The following is an 18146-nucleotide window of genomic DNA, read 5'->3' on the forward strand; positions in this document are numbered from 1 at the left end:
ACCTCACAATTAGTTCTCCTCAGACCAAACGGTTCTACCACCACACACTGAGGCTCTGCACACCCCTGACCAATCAGTAACCAAGAATGCCTAGCTTGACCAATCATTGGCCAAGAATGGTGGACTGGCACATCCCTCCCTGAGCCTTGGAAGACTGTGATTCCACACCTGTTGGGCTGCCCATGGCCTGGGACCAGCCAGATCTCAAGTTCTGACTGGCTGATTCCGGGCCAGGGCCAGGTGCATGAGCAGGAAGCCCCCATATAAATAAAATCCATTTACTGCAACATTACTTGGATTTAACACTTTTTGAATGGGACCACCCAACCCTACCACCCCCCTCCCCCGCCCCTGACAGAGACACACACACAAACACACCTTCATAGCTTCAGACACATTTGCAAATGACTGTACTTAATGGATCAGAGGGACTCAGGCCTTTGGAGACTGCCTAACCAACCTTAGAAGGGTGGAAATCTTCTACAGAGGTGGGATTCCTGGAGGGGAAGAGAGGGAAGGGCAGTTAGGACTTGCTTGGATTTACTCTTAATGAAGAACTTGTAAATCCAAGTAAGCCCCTTGGATGGAAAATGCTGGTTTGTGGTCAGTTAGTAACAATCTCTTTGCACTTTCGAAGCAATGTGGGCTGCATGGTACTTGGTGGGGAGCCCAATCCCAAATCCAATCCCAGTCACCCCAGGGCCTGGCCATTGTGTGATAGAAACGTTGGTGGAAGCCTGGGGTCCTTCAGTGTCAGTCTAGCAGCCATCACTTCTCTGCTGTGTGACCTTGGGCAACTCACAACTTCTCTGTGACTCAGTTACCTCATCTGTAAAATCTGTAAAATGGGGATAAAGACTGTGAGTCCTGTATGGGACAGGGACTGTGTCCAACCCAATTATCTTGTATCTACCCCAGTGCTTAGTACAGTGTCTGGCACATAGTAAGTACTTAACCGATACCATAGAAAGAATGGGGAGCAGTCTCTGGCCCTCTCTGCCTCCCATCTTAACCCATCCTCTCCCTGTCTATAATAACAATAATAATAATAATAATAATAATAACAATAATAACTGTGGTATTTGTTAAGTGGTTCCTATGTGCCAGGCACTGTACTAAGTGCTGGGGTGTATTCAAATGAATCAGGTTGGACACAGTCCCTGTCCCACATGGGGCTCACAACCTTAATCCCCATTTTATAGATGAGGTGACAGAGGCACAGAGAAGTGAAGTGACTTGCCCAACGTCACACGGCAGACAAGTGGTAGAGCTGGGATGAGAATCCAAGTCCTTCTGAGTCCCAGGCCCATGCTCTATCCACTAGGCATTCCTGCCTACTCAGGTCAGTCCCCACCCCCAAAGTTGAAAGGCTGCTTTTCACCCCAGGAGAATGACAAACTTCTGGGCCATCTCAAAGCACAGTCTGACCCTGCTTGGCCACCTTTAACTCCTTCCTGCAGATTTCTCCAGCAAGATTGTGCCTCCTTTCAATTCTCAACTGACAACCCATCTCTTCTACCCAACTCCCTCCTCTGCAGTTGCCACCACCACAGGAAGCTGTGTTATATAATTAGAGAGCTGCATTATTTATGACCAATTATTATTTTTTAATTCTGTAATTATGTTATTTATGATCTCTGTAGAGGGTGGGAGAGGAAGAGGGAGCCATGATTCATGATTTCATTCTGTAACTCTGACTATGCTGTCAGTGCCGCTTGGTGAGATGTCTGAGTGACCAGTCCAGATGGGGGAAGGGAAAGAAAATTCAAGTTTGGCATGAGAAAGATGGGTCTGACCCTCTTTGTTTCAGAACCTCCCAGTCCATTGGGCCTCGGTGCCTCAATCCCCCCATCCCCGGTGCCTCCCCATGTCCCGATTCCTCCCAAGGTTTGGTGGGCTGCAGCCAGCATTCCTAGCAGTCCCAGATACCCTCGGGAAGTAAGAGCAGCTTGTATTGAGCTCCCCCTCTGTCCAGAACCCTGCATCAGGCACTTGTGAAACACAGAATAACAAACTGACAGGTTTCCTGCCCACAAGGAGTTTAAAGTCTAGTGGGGAAAGCAGACGTGGAAATATCTACAACACAGCTCAGTGGGGTTGTGATTGCACGGCTGGGCTAGCAAGAAACATACTAAACTGCTCTTTCTCTCTGGATGCCAGCGATTCCACATCTGAGCTCTAGAGTCCCATTCCAGGACTCCTCTGGGCTAGAACCAGGGCTTGGGGAATCCCAGCAGAGAGAGGAGAGCCTGGGAAGAACTGGGGGAGTGTGGGGGACCCTGGTGCTGGAGCTTACCCTGAGATAGGGAGGATGGTACACACTACCTGCACAACCTTGAGGGGGGGAGGGCTCATGTAGGTCCAGTTACAATAAAAATAATGATTGTGGTATTTATTAAGCATGTGTTATGTGTCAAGCACTGTTCCAAGCACTAGGATAGATACAAGATAAGCAGATCAGATTTTGCAGTACATGGGGCTCACCATTTAAAGCGGGTGGGAAGAACAGGCATTTGATCCACAATTGCAGAGGAGGAAAGCGAGGCACATTGAAGTGATGTGACCTCCCCCAGGTCACACAGCAGATGAGTGGCAGCGGCAGGATGAGAACCCAGGTCTTTTGAAAGCTGAGCCCTGTGCTCTTTTCACGTGGGCATTCTTTTCATTGTTCACAGTGTTTTCACTGTTAATATCACATGGATTCAGCTACTACATCTATGCGGACGACTCCTGAATCCACCCCTCTAGCCAAACCTCCCTCCCCCTCTTTTAGACTGTAAGCCCACTGTTGGGTAGGGACTGTCTCTATATGTTGCCAATTTGTACTTCCCAAGCGCTTAGTACAGTGCTCTGCACATAGTAAGTGCTCAATAAATACAATTGATTGATTGATTGATATTCGAATTCATTGTCTTGGAAGTGGATTTCAGTCAATCCTGTTATATGTATTTCTTTGATGTACTTTGGATAAAATATGATGGAAAATTAGGGAACGTTCTTCCCACCATAGCCCAGTCTGTACTGGCACCTTCTCATCCACATGAAGATTTGGCAGATACAACATAACACGATCCCTGCCCCACATAGGGCTGACCAACAGCTTGAAGCCCAGAGAGATTAAGTGACATGCCCAAGGTTACCCATCAAGCCAGTGGATGAGCTGGGACTAGAACCCTGGCTCTTTCCCTAGGCCATCCTCCAACAGTTCATATCACTGTCCTGGGCAGCAGGCTACCTCAGAGCTCACAGTTGCAGAAGTCACTGCACAGACCCTGCCTCCTCAGGTCACAATGTCCTGGGCTCAGACAGAGGAAAAGGCCCTCAGGTGGCTGGAGAGGACCTGAACCTCACTCTGCCTCAGAGCAGTGTTGCCCACCCCTCACAAAGAATCTTAATGGCAGTCTTGCCTCAGTGCCTCCAGCAGCCCTGGATGCCTATTGTTGTACAGGTCTCTGAGCCTCAGTGCATAAACGCTGCAAATTGCCATAAAGTTATATGGAAGGATTGTAGAACGGGGCTTAAAGCTAAAATGCTTCAACACTTCTGTTCTAAAGAGAATCACTTGGCCTTGAGGTGTCAGATGGGGGGCAAAGGGAGTGAGTGAGTGGCTTCCTTTGATGGGGAAATATTTGGAGCTCAGTGGTATTAAAATGGAACTTTGCTGTCTGCTCTGCCCTTTTTCAGCCTCTTCTCTTTGACACCACACCCCACCTGCACCAAGCAAGTGTCAAGCATCTCTGAGGTCTTCCACAAGGAAGGCCATTCATTCATTCATTCATTCATTCATTCATTCATTCATTCAGCACTTAATACATTGCTCTCTAGACCTTCTGGATCTGTACAAGGTGCTTGGAGTTCATGTTCAATGAAAGATCCATCTCTGCCTTCAAGGCTGGGGGAGACAAGTTAGGCAAATATGCAGTCTGCAAAAATATGGCCTTGGTCTTTAGATGCTCTAGGAACAAGAATGAGCAAGGAAGGACAGAATGGGTTTTGGATGGAGAGGCTGAGTGAACAGAGTGAATCAGGGTGGACTTCTTGGAGCTGGGATTAAAGGAAGGGAGAAAGGTAGTTGAATGAATAAAAGCTTGGTGTTGGACCAGATCTGAGGAACAGCTCAGGCCCAGGATCCAGCCCTGTAAGGTGGTGAGGGGAGGAAGGGAATTTGTAAGCTCGTTATGGGCTGGGAATGTGTTGCTAATTCTGTTGTACTGTATTCTCCCAAGCGCTTAGTACAGTTCTCTGTACATGGTAAATGCTTAATAAATATCTTTGATGGATTGATTGACACAGGGCACTTCATAGCTTCACTCCAGGGTCCAAGAAAGCGTGCTTTTTTATGGTACTTCATAATCACTTATTGTGTGCTGCGTTATATTAAGCACTGGGGTAGATACAAGAAAATAGGGTTGGACATAGTGCCCATCCTAAAGAGGGCTCACAGTCTTGATCCTCATTTTACAGATGAGGGAACCGAGGCGCAGAAAGGTTAAGTGACTTACCCAAGATCACACAGCAATTAAGTGGCAGAGCTGGGACTGGAACCCAGGATCTTGGATTCCCAAACCCATGCTCTTTCCACTAGACTATGCTGCTTCCCAGTGATTGACCAGAGAGCAGTGCTCTGCACACAGCAAATGCTTGACAAATTCCATTAATTGACCTGACTGATTGGAAGCCAAGTTTGACTGTCCTCAGGTGGCAAGGAGAGGGAAAACCCTCCACCACTCCTGTGAACGTTGCCCAGGAGCCATAGATACTGTGTGGCTCTAAGGAAATAGGACTGGCAGTTGGGATTTCTGGTTCCCATTCCTACCTTTTCCCCCAAAATGTTCATTGGTAAAACTGGGTATAGCCTAGTGCCTCAGTTTATGCACCTGCCCTCTCCTTTTCTTATGGAAGCATGGGGAGATGAATTGAAAGGCAGTATGAGCTCTGGGATGCTCTGAGTATACATGATCCTTTTTTACCCAGGGAAACTGAGGCAGAATGTGGTCACTAAGGTCAGGATCAAAAGGGAGAAAATCTGGCCCCCACTCCCAGTTCTTGAAGCTGAACCTTGACTGGGCCGGCCCCACGCCTGGAGGATACCAGGCAGCAGCAGCAGGATAGCAGCAGCAGCAGGGAAGATCCAAACCTCCCTGTGATGGGTATGGGCTTTCTTCTGAACTCAAACAAGGGTAAAAGGAGACGGAACGCTAAGCAGGCTTGCTACAGGAGGATTATGTTTGAGTACCTTCTTTATGAATCAGAGGAGGGGGCAGGTGTGGGCAGGAAGGGCAAGGGAGCTCTGGGAAGTGCGGGCATGGCCTAGGAACAGGCTGGGGGCTAAAGAATGTGGGTGAGTGTCTGATCTTTAGAAATGGACTTCCGGGTTCAGGTCTTCCCTTCGTCCTGGGCATGACCCATTCCTTCCAGCCCAAGACCTAAATTCCCACCTATCCTCAGCCTCCTATCTCTTACATTGCTCCTCCTCAGTGTTGTTCTCTGGCTCCTGCTCTTCCTCTCATCCTTTTACCATGGGTGTCTCTTGAGGATGTGTCACATTCCCTGCTCCTCTTGCTTTACACCCACTCTCTCAGGGAGCTCATCTGATCACATGGATTCAGCTACTACATCTATGCGGACGACTCCTGAATCCACCCCTCTAGCCCAAACCTCTCATCCAGCCCACAGTCCCTCATCTCCTCTTGCCTCCAGGACTTCTACACTTGGATGTTGCACCGGCACCTCAAACTCAACATTTCCCAAACAGGACTTTTTATCTTTTCCCCTAACCATCACTCCTTGTAACTTTCCCATCTTGACTGACACCACCAACCTCCCCATCCCAGAAACCTGTAACCTTGGTGTCATACCTTGGTGTCATCCTCATCTTTTTGCCGTTGTTCAATTCTCACATTGTTTGCCAGATTTTCCAGCACAAACTATCTCTGGTTGCCACTTCCTCTCCACCCAAACCACCACCACTGTGGTATAGGCTTTGATCTTGTCATTGACTACTGCATTAGCATTCTCTCCTCATTTCTCACCCTCTGCCTCATCCAATTTATAGTCCATGCTAATGCACAGGTCATCATCTTCCTGAAGCATCATTCAGTCCACATCTCTCATCTCCTCAAAACATTCCACTGGCTCCCTATGCCTCTTTGGATCCAACAAAATCCCCTCACAGATCGGCTTCAAGGCTCTCCACTATCTGGCTCCACCTCACCTATCTGCTCTCTTCACCCATCCTTCATCTCCCTGTCTTGGAGATGTCTTGGGACCTATAATCTCCCAGGCCCCACCTCCAGCTTTTTCAAACATTTTGATCAATTTCTCACATTCCTTCTCTCTTTCTCCATTCCTACTCTGATCCCTGGGGACTTCAATATCCATGTGGATGTTCCTGATGATGCTTCTGCTGCCTGCTTTCTATCACTCAACTCCACTGACTTCCTGCTCCACTCCACCTCACCCACTCACCAACTTGGATAGACACTCTATCTCATCATCCCTAATCACTGTACAGTCTCTAGCCTCACCAAATCTGAAATCCCTCTATTTGACCACAGTCTCCTCACCTGCCTTCTCTCCCATACAACCCCTTCATGATAAACTTGTCCTGTTCCATCACAGAGACCTACACTCTTTTGACCCCATCCAATTTTCACAAATCATCATGGCCCATTTAGTCTCCATGCCCAACCTATTTTTCAAAGATGAGAAAATTGACACTCTCAAATGAAATTGACTTATTCACTCCCCTATCTCTTCATCAGTCTTGTACCACTAACTCACAGCCCTGAAATCCCACAGCCCTGAAAGGGAAGCAGTGTGGTTCAGTGGAAAGAGCATGGGTTTTGGAGTCAGAGGTCCGGAGTTCAAATCCTGTCTCCACCAATTGTCAGCTGTGTGACCTTGGGCAAGTCACTTAACTTCTCTGTGCCTCAGTTACCTCATCTGTAAAATGGGGATTAAGACTGTGAGCCCCTTGTGGGACAATCTGATAACCTTGTAACCTCCCCAGTGCTTAGAACAGTGCTTTGCACGTAGTGAGTGCTTAATAAATGCCATCATTATTATTAAATCACCTCCACAGTCCACCTTCTTTGCTCCTGTGCATAAGCCTCAGAGTGCTACTGCCAGAAATCCAGATATCAAGCTTACATTGCCACCTCAAGTTCATCCTTGCCTAACCTCTTCTCCATCTAGAAATATGATTTCCTCCATCCTTACTGACTCCCATGCCCATTGCCCTCACCAGTTATTTCATATGTTTAAAACCTCAAACCCCCATCTCCCTGCCTCCCCTATCTCTTGCCCCTAATGATGTATGACATGGCCATGTACATTACTGAGAAAATTGAAACCATCAGATGTGATCTGAAAATCTCCCGTTTCTCTCCAGTCCCTCTCCTCCTGCCCCTTTTTCAACTCTCCCATTTTTCCTAGAAGTATCTCAAGAAGAGATCTCCCACCTTCTCTAAAAATCCACCTTCTCCACTTATGCCTCCGACCCCTTCCATTTGAACCTCAACAATATACCTATCCACTCCCTACTTCACTCCCTGATGGCCATCTTCAACGTTTACTCTCCAATGGCTTTTCCCCTACTGCTTTCAAACATTCTCATGTCTCTCCTATCCTAAAAAAAAGCCCTTGACCTCATGGTCTCCTTCACTTATCACCCCACTCCAGTTATCTCCCTCCTACCATTCGTCTCCAAACTTCTTGAGCAAGTTGTTTATACCCACTATCTCTACTTCCACTCCTCTGATTCTCTCCTTGACTCCCTCCATTCTGGCTTCTGCACCCTTCACTCTACAGACACTGCTCTCTTAGAGGTCACCAATCATATCCTTCTTGCCAAATCTAATGACCTCTACTCCATCCTTATCCTCCTCAACCTCTTAGCTGCCTTTGATACTGTTAAGCACTCCCTTCTCCTGGAAATGCCTTCACTGATACTGTCCTCTCCTGGATCTCCTTCTATCTCTCTGGCCACTCATTCTCAGTCTCTTTCATAGCCTCCTCCTCTGCCTCCTACTGTGGGACTCTCTCAAGGATCAGTTCTATCCTCTACTACTCTTCTTCTATACCCACTCCCTTGGAGAACTCATTCACTCCCATGGCTTCAACTACCATCTCTCTGCAGATAATTCCCAAATCTACATCTCCAGCCCTGTTCACTCTTCTCCTGTGCAGTCTCACATTTCCTCCTACCTTCAGAATATCTCTACTTGGATGTCCCACAGACACCTCAAACTTAACATGTCCAAAACAGAACTTATCTTCCCACCCAAACTGTGTACGCCCCCTGACTTTCCTGTCACTGTGGATAGCATCACCATCTCCCTGTCTCACAAGCCTGTAACCCTGGTGTTATCCTCAACTCATCTCTCTCATTCAACCCACATATTCAAGCTGTCACTAAATCCTGTTGGTTCAACCTTCCCAACATTGCTACAATCCACCCTTTCCTCTCCATCCAAACTGCTACCACGTTAATTCAAGCACTTATCTTGCCCAAACTTGACTACTGCATCAGCCTCCTTGCTGACCTCCCTGCCTCCTGTCTGTTCACACAGTCCATTCTTTACTCTTCTGACTGGATAATTTTTCTCCAAAAACATTGAGTCCACATTTCCCCACTCCTCAAGAACCTCCAGTAGTTGCCCATCCACCACCACATCAAATAAAAACTCCTTACCATAGGCTTTAAAGTAATAATAATAATGGCATTTATTAAGTGCTTACTATGTGCAAAGCACTGTTCTAAGTGCTGGGGAGGTTACAAGGTGATCAGGTTGTCCCACGGGGGGCTCACAGTCTTCATTCCCATTTTACAGATGAGGTAACTGAGGCCCAGAGAAGTTAAGTGACTTGCCCAAAGTCACACAGCTGACAATTGGCGGAGCCAGAATTTGAACCCATGACCTCTGACTCCAAAGCCCATGCTCTTTCCACTGAGCCACACTGCTTCTACTTAATCACCTTACCGTCTCCTAACTTACCTCCCTGATTTCCTACTACAACGCAACCCACACACTTCACTCCTCTAACTCTCATTTATCTTGCCACTGATCTCTTTCCCACATCTTGCCTCTGGCCTGGAATGCCCTCTTTCATATCAGACAGACAATCACTCTCCTCACCTTAAAAACCTTATTAAAACTCATCTCCTCCCAGAGGCCTTCCCCGACTAAGCTCTCATTTCCTCCTCTCCCTCTCCCTCGCACTTGGATTTGCACCCTTTATTCATCTCTCCCTTAGCTCCACAGCACATATGAACATGTCTTCTATTCATATTAATGTCTGTCTCCCCTCCCTCTCTAGACTGTAAGCTCAATATGGGCAGGGAACTTGCTAATTCTGTTGTATTGTACTCTCCCAAGTGTTTAGTACAGTGCTCTGCACACAAAAAGTGCCCAATAAATATGATTGATTGACTGACATCATTCCTCCCAAGCTAACCTTCTAGTTGTACCTCCCTCTTGATTCTCCTGTCTCCATGTCTTTGTTCCCGCTGTTCCCGTGGCTTGGACCTCCTTCCTGCTCATCAGATGGACTACAGCTCTCCCCACCTTCAAATATCTCCTATAATCCCTCCTCCTCAAACAAGCTTTCCATACATACTCTCCTAGCACCCTGAGCTCTATCGTCCCTCTATCCAACTCCAGCACAGGTCAATTTACATCCTCCTTAGCAATTCTTATCTGCTCAATATATTTTGACCACTTCAGTTGTAAATAGTTTTATGTGTATCTTCCCTGTTAGAGCATAAGCTCCTAGTAAGCATGGGATAGGTCTCTTTAAAAGTCTGTACTTCAAGCACCTAGCCCTGTGCACTGTTTCAATTAGGCACTTAATACTAGCTATGACTACTGTCTCCTACACTTCCCACACACTAAGCCTCAATTCATGGCAGCCCCTGTTGAAACTGCTTCAGAGAGTGCAAGGCTTCACCTTTTGGTGCTCTGGAGCTCTGAGAGAGAGGCATGGAAAAGCCTCCAGAGATGCTCCTTTCCAGCAAAGTTAAGGAAAACTCAGAAAAAACAGTCCCAATTCTCTACTCCTGTCCTGGGAGCAGAGAATAAAGTCTATTGTTTTCTCACTGCGACTATGAAAAAAATGGAGATGTTCTACATCCCAAGTCAAAGGCTGTTCCCAGCAGAGTGCGCTTGTACACACACACACACACACACACACACACACACACACACACACACACACACACACACACACACACACACACACACACACACACACACACACACACACACACACACACACACACACACACACACACACACACACACACACACACACACACACACACACACCCCTCTGCCAGAAAGCCTGGTTTAACAGAAGGAAATGGCAATTTCTCTTTGGCAAAAATGGGCCCCTGAATTGGAAGCATTACAGCTCCACCTGTTACGAACACTACTTTAGAGGGAACAACATGGCTACCTCCATTTTCCAGATGGAAGACTGCAGCTCAGAGAGGTTAAGTGGCCTGCCTGAGGTCACCGCGCCTGTTGGTGACAAAACTAGGACTAGAACCCGGGGCTTCCACATCCCAGGCTGGCAACACATACCACAGCTGCAGAGGAGGGAACCTGGACTTGTCCTTCTACGGTGCCAGAAAGCTCAGACTACTTGATGTTGGTTCTATCTTTGTATCCACAGAGTTGCACGTAGTGAACAGAGCAGGGGACTAGGAGTCAGTGGACATGGGTTCTATTCTCAGCTGACCTGTGTGATCTATAAAATGGAGGTAAGAGAGGGACCATGTCCCATCTGGCTTAAATCTCTGCTCTGTGTTTTCTCCCAGTACTTTGCCCACAGAATGTGCTTAATACTGTCATGACTCGTACTACAGCGCTTACCACAGGGTAGATGCTTAACAGATGCCTTTACTATCAGTAGTAGTATTGGCATTGAAAGGGCCTAGGTGCAGCTTCCACAAGTTCACATTTTAGGAGCAGCCCTTTCAGGGACCACCCTTTCCACCCCACACTTCCCTGCGAACCTCACTGGGCATCCCCCTATACACAACCCCTGTGTGCATCCACCCAGCTCCTCACTGCTCCCGGCCTGGCCCTGGCACAGGGGTAGGGTACAAAGAGAAGCAGCATGGCTCAGTGGAAAGAGCATGGGCTTTGGAGTCAAAGGTCATGGGTTCAAATTCTGGCTCCACCAATTGTCAGCTGTGTGACTTTGGACAAGCCACTTAACTTCTCTGGGCCTCAGTTACCTCATCTGTAAAATGGGGATTAAGATTGTGAGCCCCCCGTGGGACAACCTGATCACCTTGTAACCTTCCCAGTGCTTAGAACAGTGCTTTGCACATAGTAAGTGCTTAATAAATGCCATTATTATTATTATTATGTTATGCCAAGAAGGAGTTTGGAGAGTCCGATTTGAGGCTCCAACCTTCTGTGCCTGCACTCCACTGACAGGCAGCCGCCACTGAGCCATTACCACTAGGCAGACACCCGTTGCCTTAGCAACCTCCCAAAGATTCAGGTGGGCACATGGCCTATAGGACTCAGCTCTCCCTGTCACTGCTCAGACTCTATCAAAGCCCTGTGCACACACAAGCACACACACACACACACACACACACACACATGCACACACGCACACACGATTCTGCAACTCTGTTCCCATCAAGCCCTCCCTCCTCCCCAGCAGTTTAGTGGTTGTTTCTGTCCCCAGGCTTCTTAAACACATAGAAATTAAAATCGCCTTCCCTCTGTAGAATCCTCCCCCCCCCCCACCACCTCCCTGCTGCTCTCACTCCTATGCTCTGTTCCCCCCATTTTCCCAATCTCTTCTCTTGGTGTCCCAGGCGAGCAGGGGCTTGGAAGTCAGAGTTCATGGGTTCAAATCCCAGCTTTGCCACTCGTCAGCTGTGTGACTTTGGGCAAGTCACTTCACTTCTCTGTGTCTCAGTTCCCTTATCTGTAAAATAGAAATTAAGGCTGTGAGCCCCACGTGGGACAAACTGATAACCTTGTATCTACCCCAGTGCTTAGAACAATGGTAGGCACATAATAAGTGTTTAACAAATACCATCATTATCATCACTATTATTATTATTGCCTTCTTTTGTGGGTTCCTGCTGACCTGGGCTGAGCTTTCAGTTAAAAGCCTCTCTCTCTGGCCCTGAAACAAGCTCTGCAGAGGCATCTGATGAGGATGGGGACCTGAATTACAAAATCCCCTTTGCCCCATGTGAGATGAAAACCTGGTTGAATCCCGCCCTGGCATGCACATGGTCCTACCTAAAGCACAGTCCCGAATCCTAGTATTTCCCAGTTGGGAATCCTGGAATTCCACAGCAGGAGCAGAGGAGGGTAGATGGGAAAGGGTGTTTTGAGTCCTGAAGATGCAGGTCTGACAGTGCCGTTAGAGATTGGATGGTAGGGAGGACAGAAGAAGGTAAAGACACAACAGGTGCTAGGGGATAATGTTAAAGGAGAGGAGCAGGGCTGGGGATAAGTTGTAGGTGGCATTAGGGGAGGAAGCGGAAGGCAGCTGTAATGTAGAAGTAAAGATCCATACACCGTAGGGGTTGAAGGGAGGGCCATCTGAGAGAGGAGGTGAGGGTGGACCATGTAGCTGTTAAGCAGATGACGTACTCCAAAACAGTCAGACCCTGGTAGGGCCAGGGGCCAGCACTAGCTCTGGACCTCAGCTAGAGGAGTAAGGTCTGCGGGCTCCCTGCACTTACCCATCCCTCTTTTCACCCCGTTTGGCTCTTCCCCTACTGAGGGGGCTCACTCCAGGGGAGGCTGGAGCAGCCTGGAGGGCCACCTGAGCAAAGAAAATCCCATTCCAAGCTTCTGCTTACTAGCCAGGAGATGGCAGCAGCAGCGCCCTCCCCACCCCCTTCCCCTTTGCCCCTATTCCTTTTCGGACAAAACCACCCAGGACTTCTAAGCACCACCACTACAACACCAAACCCTAAACCAGCTATGATGGAGAAAGCCCGGGCTGTTGAGATCATATCAGGGGCTGGGATCACAGAGCATCAAGGAAAAAGTCAAATGAGCAGTTGAAACTCACCGTTGGGAATCTGGACATGAAGAGGGGAGGGACCTTTTGAAATAGACTGGATCACCGAGACCCTCAGAGAGTCAGTTCCCTTCTGCAGCCAGAGACTATGAGGCCAAGACTCCATGGCCATCCCCTTGGGCTGAGGCCCTCCAATGCCGGTAGCCCCAGCAGCTCCCGAGAGTCATCCTGCAGGGACTGGTAAACGTCATCTTCTACAGGAAGCCCCTCCACAGCTCTCCAGGACAGATGCTTGTAGGCATCTGTACAAACACAGGATTTCTGGGTGCTTTTGTTTTTTTTAAAATGGGATTTGGTAAGTACTTACTATATGCCAGGCACCGAACTGAGCACTGGGCTAGGTATAAGATGTGTATATAGCTATAATTCTACATATTCTGATAGTATTGACACCTGTCTACTTGTTTTGTTTTGTTGTAATAATAAAGATGGTATTTATTAAGCGCTTACTATGTGCAAAGCACTGTTCTCCCTTCTAGACTGTGAGCCCATTGTTGGGTAGGGATCGTCTCTATATGTTGCCCATTTGTACTTTCCAAGCACTTAGTGCAGTGCTCTGCACACAGTAAACGCTCAATAAATACTATTGAATGAATGAATATGACACAAGTTGGACACAGTCCATGTCCCATGTGGGAATCATAGTCCTAATCCCCATTTTACAGATGGGGTAACTGAGGCACAGAAACACTCAAGTGGTGGAGTCAGGATCAGAATCTTGGTCTTCCAACTCCCAGACCTGTTCTTTCCAAGAGGGCATGCTGCTTCCCATGCCTACTGCTTCCCGGTTCCTCCTCCTCCTCCTTCCCTCACCCCCAACGATCTGGCCTCCTACTTCATTAACAAAATTAAATCCATCAGGTCCGACCTCCCCAAAGTCTCTTCCCCCCTTTCTCCATCCCCCCGGCTCTCAACACTCTCTGCTACTCTCCCATCCTTCCCAGCGGTATCCTCAGAGGAACTCTCCTCCCTCCTCTCAAGTGCTACTCCGGCCACCTGTGCTTCTGACCCCATTCCCTCTCATCTTATGAAATCTCTCGCTCCATCCCTTCTCCCCTCCTTAACTTCCATCTTCAACCGCTCACTCTCCACTGGTTCCTTCCCCTCTGCCTTCAAACATGCCCATGTCTCTCCCATCCTAAAAAAACCCTCTCTTGACCCCACCTCACCTTCTAGTTATCGTCCCATATCCCTCTTACCATTCCTTTCCAAACTCCTTGAACGAGTCGTCTACACGCGCTGCCTAGAATTCCTCAACAACAACCCTCTCCTCGACCCCCTCCAGTCTGGCTTCCGTCCCCTTCATTCCACGGAAACTGCCCTCTCAAAGGTCACCAATGACCTCCTGCTTGCCAAATCCAACGGCTCATACTCTGTCCTAATCCTCCTCGACCTCTCAGCTGCCTTTGACACTGTGGACCACCCCCTTCTCCTCAACACGCTATCTGACCTTGGCTTCACAGACTCCGTCCTCTCCTGGTTCTCCTCTTATCTCTCCGGTCGTTCTTTCTCAGTCTCTTTTGCAGGCTCCTCCTCCCCCTCCCATCCTCTTACTGTGGGGGTTCCCCAAGGTTCAGTGCTTGGTCCCCTTCTGTTCTCAATCTACACTCACTCCCTTGGTGACCTCATTCGCTCCCACGGCTCAACTATCATCTCTACGCTGATGACACCCAGATCTACATCTCTGCCCCTGCTCTCTCCCCCTCCCTCCAGGCTCGCATCTCCTCCTGCCATCAGGACATCTCCATCTGGATGTCCGCCCGCCACCTAAAGCTCAACATGTCGAAGACTGAGCTCCTTGTCTTCCCTCCCAAACCTTGTCCTCTCCCTGACTTTCCCATCTCTGTTGACGGCACTACCATCCTTCCCGTCTCACAAGCCCGCAACCTTGGTGTCATCCTCGACTCCGCTCTCTCATTCACCCCTCACATCCGAGCCGTCACCAAAACCTGCCGGTCTCAGCTCCGCAACATTGCCAAGATCCGCCCTTTCCTCTCCATCCAAACTGCTACCCTGCTCATTCAAGCTCTCATCCTATCCCGTCTGGACTACTGCACCAGCCTTCTCTCTGATCTCCCATCCTCGTGTCTCTCTCCACTTCAATCCATACTTCATGCTGCTGCCCGGATTCTCTTTGTCCAGAAACACTCTGGGCATATTACTCCCCTCCTCAAAAATCTCCAGTGGCTACCAATCAATCTGCGCATCAGGCAGAAACTCCTCACCCTGGGCTTCAAGGCTCTCCATCACCTCGCCCCCTCCTACCTCACCTCCCTTCTCTCCTTCTACTGCCCAGCCCGCAACCTCCGCTCCTCCGCCGCTAATCTCCTCACTGTACCTCGTTCTCGCCTGTCCCGCCGTCGACCCCCGGCCCACGTCATCCCTCGGGCCTGGAATGCCCTCCCTCTGCCCCTCCGCCAAGCTAGCTCTCTTCCTCCCTTCAAGGCCCTGCTGAGAGCTCACCTCTTCCAGGAGGCCTTCCCAGACTGAGCCCCTTCCTTCCTCTCCCCCTCGTCCTCCTCTCCTTCCCCCCATCTTACCTCCTTCCCTTCCCCACAGCACCTGTATATATGTATATATGGTTGTACATATTTATTACTCTATTTATTTATTTATTTATTTATTTTACTTGTACATTTCTATCCTATTTATTTTATTTTGTTGGTATGTTTGGTTCTGTTCTCTGTCTCCCCCTTTTAGACTGTGAGCCCACTGTTGGGTAGGGACTGTCTCTATGTGTTGCCAATTTGTACTTCCCAAGCGCTTAGTACAGTGCTCTGCACATAGTAAGCACTCAATAAATATGATTGATTGATTGATTGATTCACTAAGCCATACTGCTTGTAAATAGTTCTCCATCATTGTCTGAGAGCAGGTGCCCTAAGTCCCCCTATGCTCAGTGCCACACAAAACAAGTGGCAGGCAGGCAGGTAGGCAGGCAGGCAGGCAGGCAGGCAGGCAGGCCCACCCTCCCGCCTTTTGGGGGCCTGGCCTCAGGGCCTCCAAGCTCCTGGCTGACATTCGGTCCCTGGCACCCAAAGCTTGAACACGCTGAACAGATCTGAGCAGGAACAGCTTTCCCATCCTGCTCCCCCCACCTCACAGGCTGACTCTGCTCTCCCCATTCCCAGAGCCTCCAGTGTTATCTGTTCCAATTTTCCACTTTGGCAGCTACTGATCTAGTCTCCTTCCCCCAGCAGGATAACGTTTCTCTATTAGCCCAATCGACACCCATGCAGGTACAGAGGGTGTGATCCATCCCCCGGGGGCCAGAGAGAGCCCAGCCCATCAGTCCTGGTCAATCAACGTCCCGGCTGCTCTGGCGAAGGAGTTTAAATTTGCTTAAGACCCACCTGACAAGTCCAAATGTTACCCCATGGACAAATCCAGCCAAATTGCACTGGAGGTGTGTCATGCATTCTGGGCTTCAACACCACCCATGGGGAGGAGTGGAGAACATGTATACTTTATTACCTAGGTGATGTTGGAAGCAGTAATTAAACTGGGCTCCAGTTAGGCACTCGCATGCACAGGCACACACACACACACACACACACACACACACACACACACACACACACACACACACACGACTTTTATTCTCCTTCAAGCCAGACTGAGCTGCTGTGACACAGGCAGCCTGAAGAGACAAAATCAGTCTTAATTCCTTTTGGGCAACCCCCCGCCTCCCATCCCCATCTCTTTATACCACAGACCCCTCTTCTGGAAGAAATCTGCTCACCCACACCTCACCAACTAAAACCAAGACACAATCATGGATCACTGGTGGAATTTCCCTCTCCACCCTCCTCCTCATCTTCCTTTTCCACCCCATCTCCTTTGGGCCTTTCAAGCTCACTGGGGGAATTTCCCAAGACTTTTTCTCAGGCAGGTTAGGCCAGGGGAAATACCAAGCAAGCACAGCAAGATGAGAAAAGTCAAGGAAGAAAGAAGCATAGTCACCATTCAGAAAGGCAGTTTGGGGTCTAAGCCACCCGTGCTGAAGGTTTATCTAGCATGCTCTTCCCTCCCCACCCCACCCTGCTGTCAAAGCCCCACTAGAGTTTTAGAGAAACCACGTAGAAGAACGTGAGGCCACCAGGCTCTCCCTCTGGGAACAGGCAGCAGGGAGGAGATGGCACACCTTTGGGATGTCAATCTCCCTCTCTGGGAGCAGGGGGGAGGGAGGAGATGGTTCACCTTTGGGATGCCAGCCTCCCTCTCCGGGAGCAGGGAGGAGATGGCTCACCTTCGGGAGGGGAAAGAAATAGCATTCAAGAATCCCAGGGAGGGAAGGGGCCTCAAGAGGCCATCGGGTGGGATCTCCTGCCTCCAGGAGGGCATTCCCCTAAGCCATTCAGGGCAGAACTCTTCCAGGCTTCCCTTGTTGACGAAATGGGTCCTTGAAAGAGTTCATTCAACTCCCGGGTGTTGGGGGTGGGGGAACTGTTCCCGGAAGGTCACTCCCTGCGCTCCAGGCAGCTGTCTGCGACTTTGATCCATTCCGCAGCCCGCCCTTAGAGCCACAGCATCGATCGGGGGCAACAGCGAGAAGCCGAGAGCTGGAGACGGCCGATGCCAGCGGGCCCTGCGGCCCAGGAGGGTTTGTTGGGGATGCTCTGCCTAAGGTCTCGCTCTCCTCCTCCTCGCTCCCCGCTTTCCCCGGCCCGGGGCTTACCTCCCTCAGCTCTTTGGCCACCTCCTTCAGCTCCTGTAAGATGCCTTCCAACTGCCCGATGACCATCTTCATCCGGGACCGGATGCGCTCCCTCTCGCCGCCGCCGCCGCCGGGGTTGTCACTGGGCTGCCGGTCCTGTGAGCCCCGGGGGAGCATCCTTCACAGTGCGCCTGGGGCCCCGGCGGCGGCGGGCGAAGCAGCGGCCCTGTCCATGCCTCTCTTCCCCAGCCCCACGCTGCTGCCGCCGCGGAGCCCCTCTTGGCCGGGGAGATCTCCACATCTTAACGCCCCCCACCCGCACCCCCCTGCTCCAAGCCACCACGTCTCACCGCCCTGGTTCCCTCCCCTGCCTCTCCCCCCGCTCCCCTTCCCCTCGCCCTCCCTCCTCCTGCTGCTG

At 49.7% G+C, this 18146-nt stretch overlaps 1 protein-coding gene across 2 annotated transcripts in view; it reads right to left on the reverse strand.

Moving 5' to 3' along the window:
- The window catches only part of INSYN1 (inhibitory synaptic factor 1), a 62832-nt gene extending 44802 nt beyond the window's left edge, over positions 1-18030 (reverse strand). Inside the window, exon 1 of one of the 2 annotated variants that reach the window (XM_038746973.1) lies at positions 17750-18030. In XM_038746973.1, coding sequence (XP_038602901.1) covers positions 17750-17905 — 156 coding nt within the window. In that variant the 5' untranslated portion in view covers positions 17906-18030. Of the gene's footprint in view, positions 1-11791; positions 11861-17749 lie in introns of those variants that run through there. The other variant, XM_038746974.1, reaches the window with a different exon arrangement.
- Between the last annotated feature and the right edge of the window lie 116 nt (positions 18031-18146).

This window comes from Tachyglossus aculeatus, chromosome 5 (genome assembly GCF_015852505.1).
Source record: "Tachyglossus aculeatus isolate mTacAcu1 chromosome 5, mTacAcu1.pri, whole genome shotgun sequence".
NCBI lineage: Eukaryota > Metazoa > Chordata > Mammalia > Monotremata > Tachyglossidae > Tachyglossus > Tachyglossus aculeatus.